The sequence below is a fragment of the Ranitomeya imitator genome, chromosome 1 (assembly GCF_032444005.1).
Source record: "Ranitomeya imitator isolate aRanImi1 chromosome 1, aRanImi1.pri, whole genome shotgun sequence".
Lineage (NCBI taxonomy): Eukaryota > Metazoa > Chordata > Amphibia > Anura > Dendrobatidae > Ranitomeya > Ranitomeya imitator.
In genome coordinates this window covers 597534261-597560287 of record NC_091282.1, presented here as the reverse complement: position 1 = coordinate 597560287, position 26027 = coordinate 597534261, and the positions used below count along the sequence as shown (strand labels likewise).

The 26027-nt window shown below is 47.4% G+C and overlaps 1 protein-coding gene across 3 annotated transcripts in view; it reads right to left on the bottom strand.

Moving 5' to 3' along the window:
* Positions 1–26027, bottom strand: part of INTS3 (integrator complex subunit 3) — a 149999-nt gene that overhangs the window by 88693 nt on the left and 35279 nt on the right. For 2 of the 3 annotated variants that reach the window (XM_069768127.1, XM_069768120.1), the window contains exons 4-6: positions 5465–5578; positions 5255–5339; positions 5053–5119 (exon numbers count right to left, since the gene is read on the bottom strand). The exons of the other annotated variant lie outside the window; for it this stretch is intronic. In XM_069768127.1, the coding sequence (XP_069624228.1) occupies positions 5053–5119; positions 5255–5339; positions 5465–5578 (266 nt within the window). The remainder of the gene's footprint in view (positions 1–5052; positions 5120–5254; positions 5340–5464; positions 5579–26027) is intronic. 3 annotated transcript variants of the gene reach the window in all.

The window sequence follows — 26027 nt, the reverse complement described above, 5'->3', positions numbered from 1 at the left end:
GAGTATAAGCCGAGATTTTCGGCCCCAAATTTTGGGCTGAAAGTGCCCCTCTCGGCTTATACTCGAGTCACAGTGGGCGGCAGGGTCGGCGGGTGAGGGGGAGAGGGCGCTGAGGCATACTTACCTAGTCCCGGCGATCCCTCTGCCCATCACACGGTCTTCGGTGCTGCAGTTCTCCTCTTCAGCGGTCACGTGGGACCGCTCATTAGAGAAATGAATATGCGTCTCCACCTCCCATAGGGGTGGAGCCGCATATTCATTTCTCTAATCAGCGGTGCCGGTGACCGCTGATAGAGGAAGAGGCTGTGGCACCGAAGACCGTGTGACAGGCAGAGGGAGCGGGACGCCGGGAGCAGGTAAGTATGTAATATTCACCTGTCCCCGTTCCACACACCGGGCGCCGCTCCATCTTCCCGGCGTCTCTCCGCTCTGACTGTGCAGGTCGGAGGGCACGATGACGCATATAGTGTGCGCGGCGCCCTCTGCCTGATCAGTCAGTGTGGAGAGACGCCGGGACCGGACGCTGGGAGCTGCAAGCAAGAGAGGTGAGTATGGCGTTATTTTTTTTTTTTTATTGCAGCAGCAGCAATGGCACAGCTTTATATGGTACATCAATGGGGCAATACTGAACGGCGCAGAGCACTATATGGCACAGCTATGGGGCAATAATGAACGGCGCAGAGCACTATATGGCACAGCTATGGGGCAATACTGAACGGCGCAGAGCACTATATGGCAGCTATGGGGCAATACTGAACGGCGCAGAGCACTATATGGCACAGCTATGGGGCAATACTGAACGGCGCAGAGCACTATATGGCAGCTATGGTGCAATAATGAACGGTGCAGAGCACTATATGGCAGCTATGGGGCAATACTGAACGGCGCAGAGCACTATATGGCAGCTATGGGGCAATAATGAACGGTGCAGAGCACTATATGGCACAGCTATGGGGCAATACTGAACGGCGCAGAGCACTATATGGCAGCTATGGGGCAATAATGAACGGCGCAGAGCATTATATGGCAGCTATGGGGCAATAATGAACGGCGCAGAGCACTATATGGCACAGCTATGGGGCAATAATGAACGGCGCAGAGCACTATATGGCAGCTATGGGGCAATAATGAACGGTGCAGAGCACTATATGGCACAGCTTTATATGGCACATCTATGGGTCAATAATGAACGGTGCAGAGCACTATATGGCAGAGCTTTCTATGGCACATCTATGGGGCAATAATGAACAGTATGGAGCATTATATGTGGCACAGCTTTATATGGAGCATCTTATGGGGCAATAATGAACAGTATGGAGCATCTATTTTTATTTTTGAAATTCACTGGTAGCTGCTGCATTTCCTACCCTGGGCTTATACTCGAGTCAATAAGTTTTCCCAGTTTTTTGTGGCAAAATTAGGGGGGTCGGCTTATACTCGAGTGTATACGGTATTTGGTATCGCCTCGTTCAGAATCGCCCGATCTATCAATAAAAAAAGGATTAACCTGATAGCGAGAAAAAAATTTGAAACGCCAGAATTACGTATTTTTTTGGTCGCCGCGACATTGCATTAAAATGTAATAACAGGCGATCAAAAGAACGTATCTGCACAAAAATGGTATCATTAAAAACGTCAGCTCGGCACGCAAAAAAATAAGCCCTCACCTGACCCCAGATCACGAAAAATGGAGACGCTACGGGTATTGGAAAATTGCGCAATTTTTATTTTTTTTAAGCAAAGTTTGGATTTTGTTTTTACCACTTAGATAAAATGTAACCTAGACATGTTTGGTGTCTATGAACTCGTAATGACCTGGAGAATCATAATATCAGGTCAGTTTTAGCATTTAGTGAACCTAGCAATAAAAGCCAAACAAAAAAACAAGTGTGGGATTGCACTTTTTTGCAATTTCACTGCACTTGGAATTTTTTTCCCCCATTTTCTAGTACGCGACATGCTAAAACCAATGATGTCGTTGAAAAGTGCAACTTGTCCCGCAAAAAAAAAGCCCTCACATGGCCATATTGATGGAAAAATAAAAAAAGTTATGGCTCTGGGAAAGAGGGGAGCGAACAACGAGAATGCAAAAATGGAAAAGGGCAAGGTCGTGAAGGGGTTAAGGGTACGTGTACACGATCAGGAATAGCTCCATATTTGACACAGGTGAAATCTGCACCAAATCTGCATCTGAGGTCACTGGCATGTCACCTGAATTTATGCGTTTTTTCATTGCAAGCGTTTTTTGACACTTGAAATAAAGCTAATCGAAAGTTGGCTTCTGGGAAGAAAAAAAAAATGATTTCCTGTTTTCAGATAGATTGGGATATGCGCACACGGTCAGTATTCCGCAACGTGTAACCAGCTGTTACAGCATAGTGGATGGGATTTCAAGAAATATGCGTGCACGGACGCCACTGGCTTACCTGCGGAGACAGCCATGAGGCGCGTCTTTCCAGATTGTAACATGTCAATTTATGTAGCGGAGACGCTCAGTCTCCTCTGCATAAATTACCCATAACTTTCATTAGATGCGGTAAAACCTCTTTATCTTCCTAGTTACATGCGTATTAAGTGCAGGAACGAAGCTTACTACGCATGTGGCATGTGTACTAATTTAAATAATGGTAAATCTTGCGACACAGCCAGAAGTACATGACACGGGAAGTGGAGGAAAGCACAGAGGTCCCCTCCTTAATAAATAAAACAATAGAGTGGAGTCCCCCATATATGTTAACCAGCCAGAGTAAAGCAGACTACTGGGACTAGTGTTTCATGCTGGTAAGGATCCAATATCCATGAACGTTACCAGCCTGATAACACCAGCCAACAGCAGTCTGCTTACCTTGGATGGTTAAAATAAATAAATAAATAATAATAATAAATGAAGTGCCACATTAGGCGCATCTTTATAGATGCCTTTTTAGGCGCATATATATAGCGTGGGGTCCCCATAATTTGTTAACCAGCCAAGGAAAAAGCAGACAGCGGCCTGGTATTCTCAGGCTCGCGAGGCCCATAGATTTTGGCCCTCTCCAGCCTAAAATTAGCAGCCCGCAGCCGCTCCACAACTGGCACATTCAAAGATGCGCCTAATGTGGCACTTCACCCGGCTCTTGCCAATTGCCTTGGAGTGGTGGCAAGAGGGGTAATATTTGTGCGGTTGATGTCACCTTTGTATTGTCAAGTGACAGCAAAGCCCACAGATTAGTAAGGGAGAAGTGTCTATAAGACACCTATCCATTACTAATCCTATAGTTATATGGTAAATAAAGACACTCAGAATAACGTCTTAATGTAAATACTGACAGACTCCTTGAATAATCTTAATTAAACCATACTTATTGCATCGCCTATTCCACCAACGCCATTGTTCTCCTGTAAGAGAATTAAAATAAAAAAGCAACAATATCCTTACTTGTCCGCCGAGAAGATATACATACTGTCCCGAGACTAGTCCAGCTCTGCTACATCTGGATGCTTTTGACTGAAAGGTGGCATTATGTACACAGACACAGTGGAGCTTGAAGATGATCACCGGAGATGTCTCCGACGGTCACGTTCACTGCAGTTCTTGCGATAAGCTGATTGTGAGAACTTGGCTAGTGACTGGAGATAACCCCGTCCCCGGCGGTCACGTGCACGGCAGTTCTCGCAATCAGCGAAAACTGCCGTGTACGAGTACTTCCAGCTGAATCCAGGTTTGGCATTTAAATTAGGACACATGCGTAGTAAGCTGCGTTTCCGCACTTAATACACATGAGACTAAGAAGATAATGCGGTTTTACCGCATCTAGTGAAAGTGTATGGGAAATTTATTTATAAATAGACATGCTGCAGTCTGTAAAGACGTGCCACATGTCTATCTCCGCAGTGAAGCTGGAGGCATTCCTGCACGCATAGCGGAGATGAGATTTCTTGAAATCCCATCCACTATGCTGTAACATCTGGACACTGCGGGTTGGACGCTGAGAATGTATGCAGCGTCCAACCCGTGGCGTTTACGAACCGTGGGAATGTACCCTAAGTATCTGTTTCTCTGCTGCCACGTTACATCTACCATTTAGTCCACGACTCCTCTGACTCTTCTAGCACTGATGAGCTTCTTATGGGGTGAAAGACGTTTTCCATAGAAACCTTGCAGGCATTTAAACATATGTTGTCTCCTCCCGCAGTCGCTCTCACAGCTTGCACATGAGTCTAATGGAAGTAGCAGAAAGTAGGAGCGAGCAAGATAATAAAACATTTAAAGAATGTCTGACTTTCTCAATAAAGAGCAATTAGCGCAGGATTCACGGCGGACAGCTCACATTCTATTTATAAGTCAGACATTTTATATTTCTTTCCTAGAAGCCCGAAAATAGCCAACGTTGAATATTAGTCTCTGCAGCCACAGACGATGAGCGCAGAGCTCAGAAAAAGCGACGATCACCAACCAGGCAGCGAGGGAATGTCATCTACATGAGTTTGGAAAGTGGGTGCCAACCCCATATAGGCAATGTAAAGCCACCAGTGGTTCTCAGTCTAGTAGTAGGTTAGAATTGGACATGACCAATGAGATCAAGAACGGTGTGTGTACAGGCACTTACAGCGCCTATACTACACTAACAGTAGATCTTTTTCTGGAGTCGCTCTCAGCAGTTCCTGCTTCCAAAGACATACTGATAGGGATTCTAGATTGTGAGCCCCATCGGGGACAGTGATGATAATGTGTGCAAACTGTAAAGCGCTGCGGAATATGTTAGCGCTATATAAAAATAAAGATTATTATTATTTATTACCCCGGCTGAAGACATCTGCAGACACTGGAGACGACACCCCCCCTCTGGGCACTCCAGGGCAGTAAGGGGTACGAGACTGGGTAGATCAGAAGGAGACATTGGATACACTGCGCGGCATGATGACATGGAGTCGGGGTTCCACCTGTGTTTACTGTAATCCTGTGATTTGTCAGGGGCTTACTTGCCGTCATCAGCAATCAGATCCCCATTCTCAATATAGTCAAGGCATTTTCTAGTGACACTGTACAACAAGACCCTGAAGACCACTCACCTCTGATCCATCAGAATATCCAGAACGTTCTCCGCCAGCCATATATTCTTAGCAGATATGTCGCCGCCTGGGGTGGGCACACAGTAATGGGTGAAAGACAACAAATTATCCTGCGGTTACAGTCATTCCATCCTGCATCATCCATTACCTTCCTGCTACAGGAGACACTGTGAACGCCAACGTGCCTGGGTATGGCACCCACCTGCAATTTGCTTCATGAATGTCATGCAGACTCCGTCCGCTCCCAGGACGCCGCTCTTCACCAGCTCTCGCACCAGCCACACCAGCTGAAAGGAGATGTCGATAATACATTCATTGAGGCCACGTACGACACTGCACCAATTTGGCATTGTGCAGAAAATTGCTGTCACCTGCAGGAAGACCCTGCCAATGTGTAGATGGCACCCCCTACCTGCGTCCGGCACGTGTCCTGCAGCTTCAGATACTTCTCCATTAGCAGCTGGTTGATTTTGTTGAGTACGATGTTCATGCCATCGCGGCTGACGAGCGCCAGGTCGCGGTAACACTGCGGAGAGAGGGAAGAAATGGGCAAATCATCAACATGTAAGCTGGGTGTGCGATTGTCCATTTTATGGACCCCACACTTGTGACTGGTTACCCTCCAGTCGGTTTTGGAGCAGAGAGGACCCCAATTTCCAGCAGCCGTCATTATGTGCACTCTTCAATACTTCTTCAGTTTTCAGAAAAATTCCTTTTTCGCTTGTTTCACAGCTAATTCAGCAGCCGCCATCATGTATGATGATGTCACAACTGCCTCCATTACCATAATGCTTCCCAGAGCAGACTGGATGTGTTTGCAGGTACAAAGAAACTTCAGTATTCACGCACCAGAGAGCGAGGTGCTGCACTAATAACTCCAGTGCGAGAAGCTACACGTCACAAATAAAAGATGAGGCAGGGGTGCGATGTCTCCAACACTGCCTGGCACTGCAAGGGTTACCATGTGGGTGGCTCAGGCGAAGGTGCACTCTGAACCTCCAGGCCCAGCTCAGTGTAAAGTCGGCATCAAAGCGACAGATCCAATTATCTGGAGCCAAGCATCCTGCAGCAGAGCCCAAGACAGGGATCAAAAGCCACGTCAGGATAGAGAATATGCATGTCCCCGTAGTATATGGACAATGATGATTCCAGAATTCGCGGCACACTGTGCCCGTCGCTGATTGGTCGAGGCAACCTTTATGACATCATCGTCGCCATGGCAACCATTATGACATCTACGTCGATATTGTGCCCGTCGCTGAATCAGAAACGTGGGATTTCTACGTCCTTTATGACATCATCGTCGCTGTGCCTGTCGCTGATTGGTCGAGGCCTGGCGGCCTCAACCAATCAGAGACGCGGGATTTCTACGTCGATACTGTGCCCGTCGCTGATTGGTCGAGGCCTGGCGGCCTCGGCCAATCAAAGACGCGGGATTTCCAGGACAGACAGACAGACAGACAGACAGACAGACAGACGGAAAAACCCTTAGACAATTATATATATAGAAGATATTTTAATATGGAGCATTTTATGAGGCCATCATTAATCTAATAATAATAATAATAATTTTATTTATATAGCGCCAACATATTCCGCAGCGCTTTACAAATTATAGAGGGGACTTGTACAGACAATAAACATTACAGCATAACAGAAATACAGTTCAAAACAGATACCAGGAGGAGTGAGGGCCCTGCTCGCAAGCTACAAACTATGAGGAAAAGGGGAGACACGAGAGGTGGATGGTAACAATTGCTTTAGTTATTCGGACCAGCTATAGTGTAAGGCTCAGGTGTTCATGTAAAGCTGCATGAACCAGTTACCTGCCTAAGTATGTAGCAGTACAGACACAGAGGGCTAATACTGCATAAAGTGTATGAGAACATGATGCGAGGAACCTTTTTTTTTTTTTTATTATAAATAGGCCACACAGGGATCGTTAGGTTAATGCATTGAGGCGGTAGGCCAGTCTGAACAAATGAGTTTTTAGGGCACGCTTAAAACTGTGGGGATTGGGGATTAATCGTATTAACCTAGGTAGTGCATTCCAAAGAATCGGCGCAGCACGTGTAAAGTATTGGAGACGGGAGTGGGAGGTTCTGATTATTGAGGATGCTAACCTGAGGTCATTAGCGGAGCGGAGGGCACGGGTAGGGTGGTAGACTGATACCAGGGAGGAGATGTAGGGTGGTGCTGAGCCATGGAGTGCTTTGTGGATGAGGGTAGTAGTTTTGTACTGGATTCTGGAGTGGATGGGTAGCCAGTGTAATGACTGGCACAGGGTAGAGGCATCGGTGTAACGGTTGGTGAGGAATATGATCCTGGCTGCAGCATTCAGGACAGATTGGAGCGGGGAGAGTTTTGCAAGAGGGAGACCGATTAGTAGAGAGTTACAATAGTCCAGACGAGAATGAATAAGTGAAACAGTCAGAGTTTTTGCAGAGTCGAAATTAAGAAAAGGGCGAATTCTAGAAATGTTTTTGAGATGCAGGTAAGAAGAGCGAGCCAGTGATCGGATGTAGGGGGTGAATGAAAGGTCAGAATCAAGGATGACCCCAAGGCAGCGGGCATGTTGCTTTGGAGTAATGGTGGAACCGCACACGGAGATGGCAATGTCAGGCAAAGGTAGGTTAGTAGAGGGAGAGAACACGAGGAGTTCAGTTTTTGACAGGTTTAGTTTCAGATAGAGGGAGGACATGATGTTAGAGACAGCGGTAAGACAATCATTATATGGGGCATATTTTAATACTAGATTGTGGCCCGATTCTAACGCATCGGGTATTCTAGAATATGCATGTCCCCGTAGTATATGGACAACGATGATTCCAGAATTCGCGGCAGACTGTGTCCGTCGCTGATTGATCGAGGCAACCTTTATGACATCGTCGCCATGGCAACCATTATGACATCATCGTCGCTGTGCCCGTTGCTGATTGGTCGAGGCCTGGCGACCTCGACCAATCAGAGACGCGGGATGTCTACGTCCTTTATGACATCATCGTCACTGTGCCCGTCGCTGATTGGTCGAGGCCTGGCGGCCTCGACCAATCAGAGACGCAGGATTTCCAGGACAGACAGACAGAAAGACAGAGACAGAAAAACCCTTAGACAATTATATATATACTAGATTGTGGCCCGATTCTAACGCATCAGGTATTCTAGAATATGCATGTCCCCGTAGTATATGGACAATGATGATTCCAGAATTCGCGGCACACTGTGCCCGTCGCTGATTGGTCGAGGCAACCTTTATGACATCATCGTCGCCATGGCAACCATTATGACATCTACGTCGATACTGTGCCCGTCGCTGAATCAGAAACGTGAGATGTCTACGTCCTTTATGACATCATCGTCGCTGTGCCCATTGCTGATTGGTCGAGGCCTGGCGGCCTCGACCAATCAGACGCGGGATTTCTACGTCCTTTATGACATCATCGTCGCTGTGCCCGTCACTGTAGGGCCACCTCCAGGTTTGCACCATTATCGGACACGGCCTTCCCTGGATGCAGGTTCAGCGGAGACAGCCATTGATCAAACTCAGCCTAGAGAGCTATCCAAAACTCTTCAGCTGTATGACTGCAATCTCCAAGGCATATCAATTTTAACACTGCCTGATTGCGATGAGCCCTGGCTGCGCAATACGGATGTGGTGGGAATTTGCTGTGCAGTTTTGGAATGTGTGTATCATTAAGGCAGAGGTTGAGGGTAGAGATGGATGCCCTGGAGCAGTGTCCAACTCCTCAAGAGGTCCTCAAGAGCCACCAATAAGTCATGTTTTCAAGATTTCCTTTGCAAGGCCCAGGTGATTATTGCATCATCTTAACAGGCAGGAATTTCATCACCTGTAAAATACAGAGGAAATCCTGAAACATGACCTGTTGGTGGCTCTTGAGGACTGGAGTTGGGGAACACTGCCCTAGAGGATAAAAAGGAGGATTCAGAAGCAGTGGGGGAAGTGTTAAAGTAGAGGTTTGTCCTGAAAGCTTTGGGCATTCCAAGACTTGTGGAGCAGTGCCTGCCCCCACAGCCACCAGAGTCACCCAGTGCCCAGTCAGCCAGATGTAAGCCCTTGGCCATGTTTACTTGTGGCCCGATTCTAACGCATCGGGTATCCTAGAATATGCATGTCCCCGTAGTATATGGACAATGATGATTCCAGAATTTGCGGCAGACTGTGCCCGTCGCTGATTGGTCGAGGCAACCTTTATGACATCTTCGTCACCATGGCAACCATTATGACATCATCGTCGCTGTGCCCGATGCTGATTGGTCGAGGCCTGGCGGCCTCGGCCAGAGACGCGGGATGTCTACGTCCTTTATGACATCATCGTCGCTGGCCCGATTCTAACGCATCGGGTATTCTAGAATATGCATGTCCCTGTAGTATATGGACAATGATGATTCCAGAATTCACGGCAGACTGTGCCCGTCGCTGATTGGTCGAGGCAACCTTTATGACATCATCGTCGCCATGGCAACCATTATGACATCTACGTCGATACTGTGCCCGTCGCTGAATCAGAAACGTGAGATGTCTACGTCCTTTATGACATCATCGTCGCTGTGCCCGTTGCTGATTGGTCGAGGCCGCCAGGCCTCGACCAATCAGAGACGCGGGATTTCTACGTCGATGCTGTGCCGGTCTTTTTTGTTCTTGATTTCCTTTAGTGTTTCTTAAAGCCAGAAAGTTGCTGTGCCGGTCTTTTTTGTTCTTGATTTCCTTTAGTGTTTCATAAAGCCAGAAAGTTGCCATTTGAAATGACTGTAGTTTTGTGCCACGTCTGTGATCTGCTTTTTTTCTACAAATTACAAACAACTGAATGAACATCCTCCAAGGCCGGTGATAACATAATTTTTGCCAGGGGTTGTATATGCACCTGACACAGGGCACTCCTTCACCCCCATCACAGAGGCCACACTAAACTCCCTGCTAGGTGATCTAAAGCAGGCTATACATAGTCACATTACTTCAGCTTTCACTGCTTTACAGAAAGACATTGTGCAGATAGACATAACAGCCCATAATGAGAAGTTGGAGGAGTCTCCACAGCCCACAACCACTTAGTGGACGCTCAAAATGAGGCAGATGAGGAGATCACCGCCCTAAAACTGAAGCTGGCGGACCTGGAGGACAGCTCTAGATGCAACTATCTGCGCTTCAGGGGGGATACCAGAAAGTGTTGCTGTGGACGCATTAGAGGAGTTCCTAATGGATTTTTCTACAGCATTGGTCCCCAAGGTGGAACAGCGAGACCTCATAATACAGCGCATAGGATCCCCAAACCCAAAATTGACCCCGCCTCTGCACCCAAGGATGCATTTGCCCGGCTTCATTTTTACCACTTCAAAGAAGCCATTAGCAAAGTTGCAGCGGGCAGACCGGAGCTCCCGGAGAGATTCAAGAGTATCCTGGCGTTCACCAACCTCTCTGCTGTCACCCTGAACAGAAGGCGGGAGTTCTCCACAGTCACCAAGATCGCATAAAGGTGGGGTTAGCCTGTGAAGCTGATTGTCACCAAGAATGGAGCCACACAGGTCTGACTCCCTCCTCCCCCTCCCCCTCCCCCCCCCCCCCCCCCCAAGAGGCCATGACTGCTGCAGATGTGGTCGCTGGCAATGGTGGATGATGATACCAGCTCCACACTGAAGAAGCCGACTACCATGAGGAAGGTGTGGACATGAACAAGAAAGCAGAAGATAGAACTTTTTCATTTTCACCATGGTGTGCGGAGGCAAGAGAGGACAATTTTTTTTTTTGTTTCTCTCAATACCCCCCACTATATACTGGATAGCGGTGCATATCCTGGAGGGTCACTTAGAACCGAACTCTATTGTTGAAAAGGTTACAGTTTTTCACAAATTTAAGATTTATTTTTTGTTATTCCCCCATATTTTCCTAACTTTTTAGTGCTGACAGATTTTATCTGTAGTTTGTACATGGTTCTTCACATTTCCAGCATTAATGTCAAAGGACTGAATAGTCCATTCAAAAGATCCCTTCTATGGAAAGAAGCCTAATCCCTAAAAGCTGACACATTATGCGTTCAAGAAACCCACCTAAAAAGCATCAGCCCCCCCCCCCCCCCCCCAGAAAGAACAGAAATTTTCCAAATGGATTTAATTCCCGTGCAATTGACAAAAAAGGGGAGTAGTAATTGCGATAAAGAACGTAGTCCCTTCCAGCTAATTACCAGCACAGTGGATGATAAGGGCAGATACCTCATCCTAGTCTGCAGCATAAACTAGACCTACACTATTGTCTCTATTTACGCCCCTAACTCCAGGCAGATAATGTTTCTTAAAGACACCCTGGCGGTGGTAGCAAAGGTTAAAAAGGCACCCTGTTAATCTGTGGGGACTTTAACAACACTCTTTGTCCCAACATAGACAAATCGGTACCCCCTCAAAAGTAGTAAAATACCTGATCACTCTCCAAGACCCTCCTAGCGGAGGAACTCCATGATGTCTGGTGGGTCTGCACACCTCCAATCGGGATTACACCTCTTACTCAAACTCACATACAGGCTACCCCAGAATTATTCTAATGGTCACAAATAAATGGTTAGTACAGGTTATTCAAACAGCCACGATAGGGAACAACACCTGGTCGGATCCCCCCCCCCCCCCCCATCTCCTGCCAAATTACAGAGGGGTACAACTACCCGACATATTCCTCAAGGAGAGAAAATCATTAATCACATACCATAAAATTAGGCCCCAATTACATTAAGGATTAGAATATTTCAAAATTAATCACACACCTGAGGTGTCCTCAACAGCAGTATGGTGCACTCACAAGGCCTACACATGGGGTAAACTGCTCCAAATAGCGTCCCAAAAGAAAAAAGCGAGATTACGCCAAATAGGGGAAATTAATCAAAACATAGCCGCACTAAAAGACGCACAAACACAATTCTCTAAAAATTACAGAAACTAAGGTATGAACTCAACCAACTGCTCCAACATAATATGAACACAATCTACAGAAAAGCAAAATATTACTGGCAGGGAAACAAAGCAGGAAAAATAATAGCCAACAAAATCACAGCCAAAATGACCAAACAAAGGTTATCCCACATACAGAACAACCAAAACACCACAACATATAACCCTAAGGAGATCACCAATACCTTCTCATATTACTACTCATCCCTCTACAACCTACAGGAAAACATAATATATAACCCTAAGGAGATCGCCAATACCGTCTTATATTACTACTCATCCCTCTACAACCTACAGGAAACACAATATATAACCCTAAAGAGATCGTCAATACCTTCTCATATTACTACTCATCCCTCTACAACCTGCAGGAAAACATAATATATTCTTTACTGTAAGAGCAGTGAGACTATGGAACTCTCTGCCGTATGATGTTGTAATGAGTGATTCATTACTTAAATTTAAGAAGGGACTGGATACCTTTCTGGAAAAGTATAATGTTACAGGGTATATACACTAGATTCCTTGATAGGGCGTTGATCCAGGGAACTAGTCTGATTGCCGTATGTGGAGTCGGGAAGGAATTTTTTTCCCCAATGTGGAGCTTACTCTTTGCCACGTGGGTTTTTTTTGCCTTCCTCTGGATCAACATGTTAGGGCATGTTAGGTTAGGCTATGGGTTGAACTAGATGGACTTATAGTCTTCCTTCAACCTTAATAACTATGTAACTAAGGAGATCGCCAATACCTTCTAACACTACTACACATCCCTCTACAACCTACAGGAAAACATAATATATAACCCTAAGGAGATCACCAATACCTTCTCACGCTACTACACATCCCTCTACAACCTACAGGAAAACATAATATATAACCCTAAGGAGATCACCAATACCTTCTCACACTACTACTCATCCCTCTACAACCTACAGTAAAACATAATATATAACCCTAAGGAGATCGCCAATACCTTCTCACATTACTACTCATCCTTCCACAGCCTACAGGAAAACATAATATATAACCCTAAGGAGATCACCAATACCTTCTCATATTACTACTCATCCCTCTACAACCTACAGGAAAATACAATATATAACCCTAAAGAGATCACCAATACTTTCTCATATTACTACTCATCCCTCTACAGCCTACAGGAAAACATAATATATAACCCTAAGGAGATTACCAATACCTTCTCATATTACTACTCATCCCTCTACAACCTACAGGAAAACACAATATATAACCCTAAGGAGATTACCAATACCTTCTCATATTACTACTCATCCCTCTACAACCTACAGGAAAACACAATATATAACCCTAAGGAGATTACCAATACCTTCTCATATTACTACTCATCCTCTACAACCTACAGCATAACATCTATAATATAACATTGGGAGCGTCACTCTGTCCGAAGCCTTTATAGACTGCGCAAGCGCCGGCGCAGTCTGGGCCTCACAGAGTGACGCTCCAAGGAGATCGTGGTATGCGTAAACACTGAACGCACACCGCGATCTCCACCGGAGAGTCAGGGACCGCCAGGAGGGTAATTATATTCACCTGTCCCCCGTTCCAGCGCTGCGTGCGGCTCCATCTCCCGGGTCCTCTGCTGTGACGTTCCCAGTTCAGAGGGCGCAATGACACGCTTAATGCGCGCCGGCGCCGCCCTCTGACTGAACAGTCACAGCCAGAGGAGCCGGAAAATGGCGGCGCGCAGCACTGGAACGGGATAGACAGGTGAGTATAGCAAGTGCTGGGGGCCTGAGCTAGCGGTGACTCCGGCACCTGACCCCCACAGCGAGCTGGTGTCCCCGCCTGCTCAGGCCCCCAGCACTCGGCGCCCAGCGACGATAGGTGAGTATGGTATTTATATATATATATATATATATATATATATATATATATATATATATATATATATATATATATATATATATATATATATATATATATGTAGCAGCAGCAGCATACGGGGCATATATAATGGAGCATCTTATGGGGGCATATAATACAATAGTGGCGCAGGATGGGAGCAGCACATGACAGAACGGGCGCAGGATGGCAGCAGCACATGACAGAACGGGCGCAGGGTGGCAGCAGCACATGACAGAACGAGCGTAGGATGGCAGCAGCACATGACAAAACGGGCGCAGGATGGCAGCAGCACATGACAAAACGGGCGCGCAGGATGGGAGCAGCACATGAAAGAACGGGGACACAGGATGGCAGCAGCACATGACAGAACAGGGGCGCGGGATGGCAGCAGCACATGACAGAACGGACGCAGGATGGGAGCAGCACATGACAGAACAGGGGCGCAGGATGGTAGCAGCACATGAAAGAACGGGGGCACAGGATGGGAGCAGCACATCACAGAACGGGGGCGCAGGATGGGAGCAGCACATGACAAAACGGGCGCGCAGGATGGGAGCAGCACATGAAAGAACGGGGACACAGGATGGGAGCAGCACATGACAGAACAGGGGCGCGGGATGGGAGCAGCACATGACAGAACAGGGGCGCAGGATGGCAGCAGCACATGACAGAACGGGCGCAGGATGGGAGCAGCACATGACAGAACAGGGGCGCAGGATGGTAGCAGCACATGAAAGAACGGGGGCACAGGATGGGAGCAGCACATGACAGAACGGGGGCGCAGGATGGGAACAGCACATGACAGGATGGGAGCAGCACATGACAGAACGGGGGCGCAGGATGGGAACAGCACATGACAGAACGGGCGCACGGTGGCAGCAGCACATGACAGAACGGGGGAATAGGATGGGAGCAGCACATGACAGGATGGGAGCAGCACATGACAGAATGGAGGTGCAGGATGGGTGCAGCACATGTCACAATGGGGGCGCAGGATGGGAGCAGCACATGACAGAATGGGGGCGCAGGATGGGTGCTACACATGACAGAATGGTGGCGCAATATGGGTGCAGAACATGTCAGAATGGAGGCGCAAGATGGGTGCAGAACATGTCAGAATGGGGGCGCAGGATGGGAGTAGCACATGTCACAATGGGGGCACAGGATGGAAGCAGCACGTGACAGAATGGGGGCGCAGGATGGGTGCAACACATGACAGAATGGGGGCGCAAGATGGGTGCAACACATGGCAGGATGGGGGCGCAGGATGGGTGCAGCACATGACAGGATGGGGACGCAGTATGGAGCAGCACATGTCAGAATGGGGGTGCAGGATGGAAGCAGCACATGTCAGAATGGGGGTGTAGGATGGAGCAGCTCATGACAGGATGGGGACGCAGGATGGAGCAGCACATACCAGGATGGAGACCATATACCAATATAGATGCTAGACATCCGGGCGTAGAACGGGTTCAATAGCTAGTAATATATAACCCTAAGGAGATCACCAATACCTTCTCATATTACTACTCATCCCTCTACAACCTACAGGATAACATAATATATAACCCTAAGGAGATCACCAATACCTTCTCATATTACTACTCATCCCTCTACAACCTACAGGATAACATAATATATAACCCTAAGGAGATCGCCAATACCGTCTTATATTACTACTCATCCCTCTACAACCTACAGGAAACACAATATATAACCCTAAAGAGATCGTCAATACCTTCTCATATTACTACTCATCCCTCTACAACCTGCAGGAAAACATAATATATTCTTTACTGTAAGAGCAGTGAGACTATGGAACTCTCTGCCGTATGATGTTGTAATGAGTGATTCATTACTTAAATTTAAGAAGGGACTGGATACCTTTCTGGAAAAGTATAATGTTACAGGGTATATACACTAGATTCCTTGATAGGGCGTTGATCCAGGGAACTAGTCTGATTGCCGTATGTGGAGTCGGGAAGGAATTTTTTTCCCCAATGTGGAGCTTACTCTTTGCCACGTGGGTTTTTTTTGCCTTCCTCTGGATCAACATGTTAGGGCATGTTAGGTTAGGCTATGGGTTGAACTAGATGGACTTATAGTCTTCCTTCAACCTTAATAACTATGTAACTAAGGAGATCGCCAATACCTTCTAACACTACTACACATCCCTCTACAACCTACAGGAAAACATAATATATAACCCTAAGGAGATCACCAATACCTTCTCACGCTACTACACATCCCTCTACAACCTACAGGAAAACATAATATATAACCCTAAGGAGATCACCAATACCTTCTCACACTACTACTCATCCCTCTACAACCTACAGTAAAACATAATATATAACCCTAAGGAGATCGCCAATACCTTCTCACATTACTACTCATCCTTCTACAGCCTACAGGAAAACATAATATATAACCCTAAGGAGATCACCAATACCTTCTCATATTACTACTCATCCCTCTACAACCTACAGGAAAATACAATATATAACCCTAAAGAGATCACCAATACTTTCTCATATTACTACTCATCCCTCTACAGCCTACAGGAAAACATAATATATAACCCTAAGGAGATTACCAATACCTTCTCATATTACTACTCATCCCTCTACAACCTACAGGAAAACACAATATATAACCCTAAGGAGATTACCAATACCTTCTCATATTACTACTCATCCCTCTACAACCTACAGGAAAACACAATATATAACCCTAAGGAGATTACCAATACCTTCTCATATTACTACTCATCCTCTACAACCTACAGCATAACATCTATAATATAACATTGGGAGCGTCACTCTGTCCGAAGCCTTTATAGACTGCGCAAGCGCCGGCGCAGTCTGGGCCTCACAGAGTGACGCTCCAAGGAGATCGTGGTATGCGTAAACACTGAACGCACACCGCGATCTCCACCGGAGAGTCAGGGACCGCCAGGAGGGTAATTATATTCACCTGTCCCCCGTTCCAGCGCTGCGTGCGGCTCCATCTCCCGGGTCCTCTGCTGTGACGTTCCCAGTTCAGAGGGCGCAATGACACGCTTAATGCGCGCCGGCGCCGCCCTCTGACTGAACAGTCACAGCCAGAGGAGCCGGAAAATGGCGGCGCGCAGCACTGGAACGGGATAGACAGGTGAGTATAGCAAGTGCTGGGGGCCTGAGCTAGCGGTGACTCCGGCACCTGACCCCCACAGCGAGCTGGTGTCCCCGCCTGCTCAGGCCCCCAGCACTCGGCGCCCAGCGACGATAGGTGAGTATGGTGTATATATATATGTAGCAGCAGCAGCATACGGGGCATATATAATGGAGCATCTTATGGGGGCATATAATACAATAGTGGCGCAGGATGGGAGCAGCACATGACAGAACGGGCGCAGGATGGCAGCAGCACATGACAGAACGGGCGCAGGGTGGCAGCAGCACATGACAGAACGAGCGTAGGATGGCAGCAGCACATGACAAAACGGGCGCAGGATGGCAGCAGCACATGACAAAACGGGCGCGCAGGATGGGAGCAGCACATGAAAGAACGGGGACACAGGATGGCAGCAGCACATGACAGAACAGGGGCGCGGGATGGCAGCAGCACATGACAGAACGGACGCAGGATGGGAGCAGCACATGACAGAACAGGGGCGCAGGATGGTAGCAGCACATGAAAGAACGGGGGCACAGGATGGGAGCAGCACATCACAGAACGGGGGCGCAGGATGGGAGCAGCACATGACAAAACGGGCGCGCAGGATGGGAGCAGCACATGAAAGAACGGGGACACAGGATGGGAGCAGCACATGACAGAACAGGGGCGCGGGATGGGAGCAGCACATGACAGAACAGGGGCGCAGGATGGCAGCAGCACATGACAGAACGGGCGCAGGATGGGAGCAGCACATGACAGAACAGGGGCGCAGGATGGTAGCAGCACATGAAAGAACGGGGGCACAGGATGGGAGCAGCACATGACAGAACGGGGGCGCAGGATGGGAACAGCACATGACAGGATGGGAGCAGCACATGACAGAACGGGGGCGCAGGATGGGAACAGCACATGACAGAACGGGCGCACGGTGGCAGCAGCACATGACAGAACGGGGGCATAGGATGGGAGCAGCACATGACAGGATGGGAGCAGCACATGACAGAATGGAGGTGCAGGATGGGTGCAGCACATGTCACAATGGGGGCGCAGGATGGGAGCAGCACATGACAGAATGGGGGCGCAGGATGGGTGCTACACATGACAGAATGGTGGCGCAATATGGGTGCAGAACATGTCAGAATGGAGGCGCAAGATGGGTGCAGAACATGTCAGAATGGGGGCGCAGGATGGGAGTAGCACGTCACAATGGGGGCACAGGATGGAAGCAGCACATGACAGAATGGGGGCGCAGGATGGGTGCAACACATGACAGAATGGGGGCGCAAGATGGGTGCAACACATGGCAGGATGGGGGCGCAGGATGGGTGCAGCACATGACAGGATGGGGACGCAGTATGGAGCAGCACATGTCAGAATGGGGGTGCAGGATGGAAGCAGCACATGTCAGAATGGGGGTGTAGGATGGAGCAGCTCATGACAGGATGGGGACGCAGGATGGAGCAGCACATACCAGGATGGAGACCATATACCAATATAGATGCTAGACATCCGGGCGTAGAACGGGTTCAATAGCTAGTAATATATAACCCTATGGAGATCGCCAATACCTTCTCATATTACTACTCATCCCTCTACAACTTACAGGAAAACATAATATATAACCCTAAGGAGATCGCCAATACCTTCTCATATTACTACTCATCCTTCTACAACCTACAGGAAAACACAATATATAACCCTAAGGAGACCACCAATACCTTCTCATATTACTACTCATCCCTCTACAACCTACAGGAAAACACAATATATAACCCTCAGGAGATCACCAATACCTTCTCATATTACTATTCATCCCTCTACAACCTACAGGAAAACATAATATATAACACTAAGGAGATCGCCAATACCTTCTCATATTACTCCTCATCCCTCTACAGTCTACTGGAAAACAATCTATAACCCTAAGGAGATCACCAATACCTTCTCATATTACTACTCATCCCTCTACAACCTACAGGAAAACACAATATTTAACCCTAAGGAGATCACCAATACCTTCTCATATTACTACACATCCCTCTACAACCTACAGGAAAACATAATATATAACCCTAAGGAGATCGCCAATACCTTCTCATATTACTACACATCCCTCTACAACCTACAGGAAAACATAATATATAATCCTAAGGAGATCGCCAATACCTTCTCATATTACTACTCATCCCTCTACAACCTACAGGAAAACATTATATATAACCCTAAGGAGATCGCCAATACCTTCTCACATTACTACTCATCCCTCTACAATCTACAGGAAAACATAATATATAACCCTAAGGAGATCACCAATACCTTCTCATATTACTACTCATCCTCTACAATCTACAGGAAAACACAATATATAACCCTAAGGAGATCGCCAATACCTTCTCATATTACTACTCATCCCTCTACAACCTACAGGAAAACACAATATATAACCCTAAGGAAATCACCAACACCTTCTCACACTACTACACATCCTCTACAACCTACAGGAAAACATCTACTACATAATTGTCTACGGGTCACTTCCGTCTTTCTGTCCGTCTGTCCTGTCTGTCACTGATATTCATTGGTGGCGGCCTCTGTCTCATGGAAATCCACGTCGCTGATTGGTCATGGCTGTTTTGCCACGACCAATCAGCGACGGACACAGTCCGGAAAAAAAATGGCCCTCCTTCCTCCCCGCAGTCAGTGCCCAGTGCCTGGCGCCCGCATACTCCCCTCCAGTCACCGCTCACACAGGGTTAATGCCGGCGGTAACGGAACGCATTATGCCGCGGGTAACTCACTCCGTTACCGCCGCTATTAACCCTGTGTGACCAAGTTTTTACTATTGATGCTGCCTATGCAGCGTCAACAGTAAAAAACCGGTTTTTACGTACCGGTAATAGGATTTTACAGAGTCCACGACAGCACCCACAACGAGAGAGAGGGGATCCGCCCACCTTCCGGACAGGAACCTACAAGTTAAAAAGGGGCGGTCCCCCTCGCCCTCCAGTTTGTGTTCCAGAGTACAAGGGATACCGCCAATGAATCAGTACATGACAATATTATCTTAAACACTACTAAATACCACCACCTCTATAGAGTGATCTCTAAGGCACACCTTCCAACAGAGTGCAAGAATAAGTAACTAAATACAAAGGGGGGAATGTATGGGTGCTGTCGTGGACTCTGTAAAATCCTATTACCGGTACGTAAAAACCGGTTTTCCTATCGCCACGACAGCACCCACAACGAGAGACTTTCAAAGATTATCTATTTGGGAGGGACCACAGCACTAAGTACTGAACGGCCAAACTGTAAGCTGGAATTAGCAGATAGATCAAGGCGATAGTGCTTATAAAAGGTGGAAGGTGATGACCAAGTTGCCGCCTTACATATCATTTCAATGGGGACATCTGCCTTCTCTGCCCAAGATGATGCCATAGCCCGAGTGGAGTGCGCTCTGATGCCTTCTGGTGGTGTTACTCCCCTGGCAGAGTAAGCAAGACATATCGCTTCTTTCCGATTCTGGAAAGAAACAAACAGAGCCCTACTCTGTCTCCAGCTCTGTGTCCTATTCAAGTATTCTAATATCGCCCTCTTTACATCTAGGGTATGATATTTTTTCTCCTCTTCTGAACCTGGATTTTGATAAAAGGATGGTAAATAAATCTCCTGACTTCTATGAAATTTAGTTGCTACTTTTGGCAAGTATGCAGGATCAGGTTTTAAGACAATCTTATCCTGGAGAATTATTAGATAGGGAGGATCTACTGACAACGCATGTATATCACTGACCCTCCTGGCAGATGTTAATGCTAAAAGTAGAGCTGTTTTTAAGGTTAAATTTTTTATCGAAATGGAATCTAATGGCTCGAAAGGAGGTTCAGTCAACGCCTCAAGCACCAAATTTAGATCCCAAGGGGGTATTCTTACAATATGGATTGGGTTAGAACGCTGACATGCCTTAATAAACCTAGCAACCCATCTATTACCAGCTATATCACTGTTATACAGAGCCCCCAAGGCTGAAACATGAACTCTTAGAGTGTTGACTGCTAAACCCAATTCCCAGCCTTTCTGAAGGAATTCTAAAATAGCTGAAAACAGAGCCTTATCTCCTAATGGTTGCAGATAAAAGATAAGGAATTTTTTCCAAATTTGTGTGTAGATTTTCGTAGTGACCTCCTTTCTGCTTTTCAATAAGGTAGCTATTAAAGCATTAGAGAACCCCCTCTCCCTCAGAAGCTCCCTCTCAAGTTCCAAGCCATTAAGTGAAGAGTCTCCAAATCTGGATGACGAAATGGACCTTGAGAAAGGAGTTCCGGAACCACTGGCAATACCCAGGGATCGGTCACAGACATTGTCCTGAGGAGAGAGAACCAAGGCCTCCTGGGCCAGAAGGGGGCGATTAAGATCACTCTGGCTCTTTCCTCCCTGATCTTTCTGAGAACTATCGGAATCAGACACATTGGGGGAAAGGCATATGCCAGCTGGAAGTCCCAACGGACACGAAGGGAATCCACTATGAACGGTCGGTCTGCTATGTGTAAAGATGCAAACCTCCTGACCTTCCTGTTCTTCCTCGTAGCAAATAGATCTATTATCGGCAATCCCCAAAGATTGACTATCCGATCGAATATTTGTTGGTTTAGGGACCATTCTCCCTGACGAAGGGAATGGCGACTGAGATAGTCCGCCTCTATATTGAGTTCCCCTTTTATATGAACTGCCGACAGGGACTGTAAGTGATTCTCGGCCAGGGACAATATCTGTGCTGTAGTGGTCATTAGGGATCGTGACCTTGTCCCCCCCTGATGATTGATGTAGGCCACCACAGTCATATTGTCGGTTTGTATCTGTACATGTGAATTCCTCAGGGATGGTAGTAAGGAAAGAAGAGCCTGATTGACCGCAGCAAGCTCTCTTAGATTTGAGGAATTCTGGGATTCTTGAATCGACCATCGCCCTTGGGTTAGAATGTGTCCCATATGGGCTCCCCAACCGAACGGACTGGCATCTGTTGTAACTACATTGTCCGGAGTGATGGTCCAGAGAACTCCTTTTGCTAAATGTGCTAGATTGAGCCACCATCTCAGATCGTGAAGAGTGGCGGGTGATAAATTGAATTTTCTGCTTAGAGAACCCTGAAGATCTTTCTCTGCTTGAAGAACTTCGTACTGAAGTATTCGAGTATGGGCCTGAGCCCATCTCACCGCCGGTGTACATGCAGTCAATGATCCCAGTAGAGACATTGCGTCTCTTAAACTTAAGCTTGGAACTTTCCTTACGGCCGTGATCCTTTGATCTTCTGCTTCTTCTCATCTGGTAGGAAGGATGACTGATCTTCTGAGTCTAGAAGAACTCCTAGGAACATTTGACGTCTTGTAGGTTCCAGTTTTGACTTTTCCCAGTTGATTATCCATCCGAGTTCCTGTAAGGATGATATTATGGCATTTACCCTAGCCGTACACTGAGCAATTGAATTCCCAACTATTAAAAAATCATCTAGATAGGGCACTACAAGGGTTTCCCTTTCCCTGATATGGGCCATTACTTCCGAAACAACCTTTGTAAAAACTCTAGGTGCCATAGACAGGCCAAAGGGCATTGCCAGAAATTGGAAATGTTTAATCTGATGGTTTACCCATACTGCCATCCTGAGGAATTGCTGGTGATTTCTGTAAACTGGAAGATGGTAGTACGCATCTTTTAGATCCAAGACCGACATGTAGCACCTAGGAAACAAAAGCTTAGTTGTTGACCTAATGGATTCCATCTTAAAAGCGTGGTACTGAAGATATTTATTCAATTTACGTAAATTTATGATAGTCCTAAAGGACCCATCAGGTTTAGAGATTAAGAATAGCGGAGAATAAAAACCCGTCTTCTCCTGATGTTTTGGAACTTCTTCAATAACTCGCTTTGTAAGCAATTGTTGAATCTCTAATTCTAAGGCCTGTTGTTGGGCCGGAGTGTCCAGCGATGTTATTACAAAATGATTTGGGGGAGTTCTCAAAAATTCTAATTTTAACCCTGATTCAACTACCCCCATTATCCAGGCACTAGAAGTTATCTTTTTCCATTCATCTGAGAAGAACCTCAGTCTTCCCCCTACTGGTAGATCTGTTCTATCTGTAGTTACGCCTACGTCTTGAGAAAGATGAAGGGTTCTTATAGTATCCACCTTTCTTCTTTTGATCCGATGTTTCCCAGTCACGATTATATCCCTGCTGGTCTGACTGGACTTTTCTGAAGGGCATGCGTCTCCGGAAGGCGTTCCTAAAAGTGGGATTAAACGTTTTAGGAAATCCCTTTTTTCTATCTTCTGCCTTTGCAAGGATGTCATCCAGCACCGGGCCGAATAGGTACTCACCCCTACACGGAATGGAGCACAATTTGGCTTTAGCCTGAGCATCCCCCTTCCAGGTCTTTAGTCATAGTGCCCGTCGGGCTGCATTTGAAAGACCCGCCGATCTTGCGGCCAATTTCAGGGAATCAATCGAGGCATCAGCTAGATAAGCCGCTCCTTCTCTGACCTGAGACAGGGAATTTAACAATTTATCCCTGGGTACTTTAGCTTTAAGCTGTTCCTCCAGCTGAGTCACCCAGACCATAATTGATCTAGCAGTACAGGTGCCTGCGATTGCGGGCTTAAAGGCTCCAGATGATGACTCCCACAACTTCTTAAGGAGCATGTCAGCCTTCCTGTCTGAAGGATCCTTAAGGAGTCCTACATCCTCTAATGGTAGCAAGGCTGTTTTCGAAGTAGAGGCTACTGCCGCATCTACTTTTGGGATCTTGATCCACTGGGATAAGGTGTCATCCTCAAAGGGGTACCTTCTTTTTGCGGCTGAAGGTAAGAACCCTTTATCCAGCTTGTCCCATTCCCGTTTGACCAGATCTTTACTGGAATCTACTACCGGGAAAGCTTTGCGACTTCTCTGGCTCAGCCCTGCGAACATGATCTCCTGGGTTGTTTTCGGTTCTTTACTCTCCGCAACCCCCATAGTTGCACGGACTGCCTTAATTAAAGTCTCCATATTGTCAGCGGAAAAGCAAGGCCTTCCTTCCTCATCTGAGGAGGATGGTGAAGAACTTTCCGAGCACTCGCCCTCTTGTAATGAAGGGCTAGAACCGGATACCATCTCCATACTGCTCTTTTCATGCCGTCTAGATTTCAGGGACGATTTTATTTCTTCCCTAATTACTTCCCTCAAATCCGATACCCGGAGAGGGGCCTCTTCCTCTAACGTCTACAACAAAGTATAGTACAGAAAACAGTTGTATCAGCCAATGGCTCAGATATAACACTCACCACCGCTGACAAGATTAGAGTACCGGTTTCTGAGGGGGCGAGGTGCGACGTGACGTCGGGTTGCCAGGGTCCTGCTGCCCGCGTACTACATCACCACTACGAGATCTGCCGCTGCTCCCCTGCTCTCCTAGCTGTCGGTGTTCGGCGTCTCCTGTGGAAGACATGTTGCCGCACACACTCACCAAGCGCTGCCTTCTTTTCAAAAGTCCCGCGCTCCTCCTCCCGGCCTCCTCCGGAAGTCGTTAATTTTACTTCCGGGTCATAAGCGCCGACCTGCTCCTGCAGCGTCGCACGCGCGTGGACGACCCAGGGCGGCATGCCTTCCCCCGGGAACGCCACCGATCCTTGCCAGACGAGGGGGGAAGCTGGACACAGGACTTCCCCCGACGCTGCTTCCGGGCCTCCGACTCTGCCGTTCCCCCCGGACACCGCACAGAGGCTTGGCAGACCCGGGTAAGACGAAAACCTGCAGGCTCCCGCCATCCGGACAGGAACCCAAACTGGAGGGCGAGGGGGACCGCCCCTTTTTAACCTATAGGTTCCTGTCCGGAAGGTGGGCGGATCCCCTCTCTCTCGTTGTGGGTGCTGTCGTGGCGATAGGAAAAATGTAATGTTAAAAATAATTAAAAAAACAAAAAACCTGCAATACTCACCCTCCATTGTCCGAAGAGCCACGCGCGGCCTCCGCCATCTTCTGTTCCCACAGATACATTGCGAAATTACCCAGAATACTTAGAGGTCTCGCGAGACCGCTAAGTCATCTGGGTAATTTCGCAATGCATCTGTGGGAACAGAAGATGGCGGCAGCTGTGCGCGTATCACCGTAGCTTCGATGGATCCCATCAGAGGGCGAGTATATAACTTTTTTATTTTAATTATTATTTTATTTTTATTTTTTAACAGGGATATGGTGCCCACACTGCTGTATACTACGTGGGCTGTTACATACTGCGTGGCTCTGTGCTGTATACTACATAGACAGTGTTATATACTATGTGGGCTGTGTGATATACTGCATGGGCTGTGCTATATATTACGTGGGCTGTGTGATATACTGCGTGGGCTGTGCTATATATTACGTGGCCACTGTTCTATACTATGTGGCTGGGCAATATACTAATATATGCTACGTGGCTGGGCAATATGCTACGTGGCTGGGCAATATGCTACGTGGCTGGGCAATATGCTACGTGGCTGGGCAATATGCTACGTGGCTGGGCAATATGCTACGTGGCTGGGCAATATGCTACGTGGCTGGGCAATATGCTACGTGGCTGGGCAATATGCTACGTGGCTGGGCAATATGCTACGTGGCTGGGCAATATGCTACGTGGCTGGGCAATATGCTACGTGGCTGGGCAATATGCTACGTGGCTGGGCAATATGCTACGTGGCTGGGCAATATGCTACGTGGCTGGGCAATATGCTACGTGGCTGGGCAATATGCTACGTGGCTGGGCAATATGCTACGTGGCTGGGCAATATGCTACGTGGCTGGGCAACATGCTACGTGGCTGGGCAACATGCTACGTGGCTGGGCAACATGCTACGTGGCTGGGCAATATGCTACGTGGCTGGGAAATATGCTACGTGGACATGCATATTCTAGAATACCCGATGCGTTAGAATCGGGCCACTATCTAGTAATATATAACCCTAAGGAGAT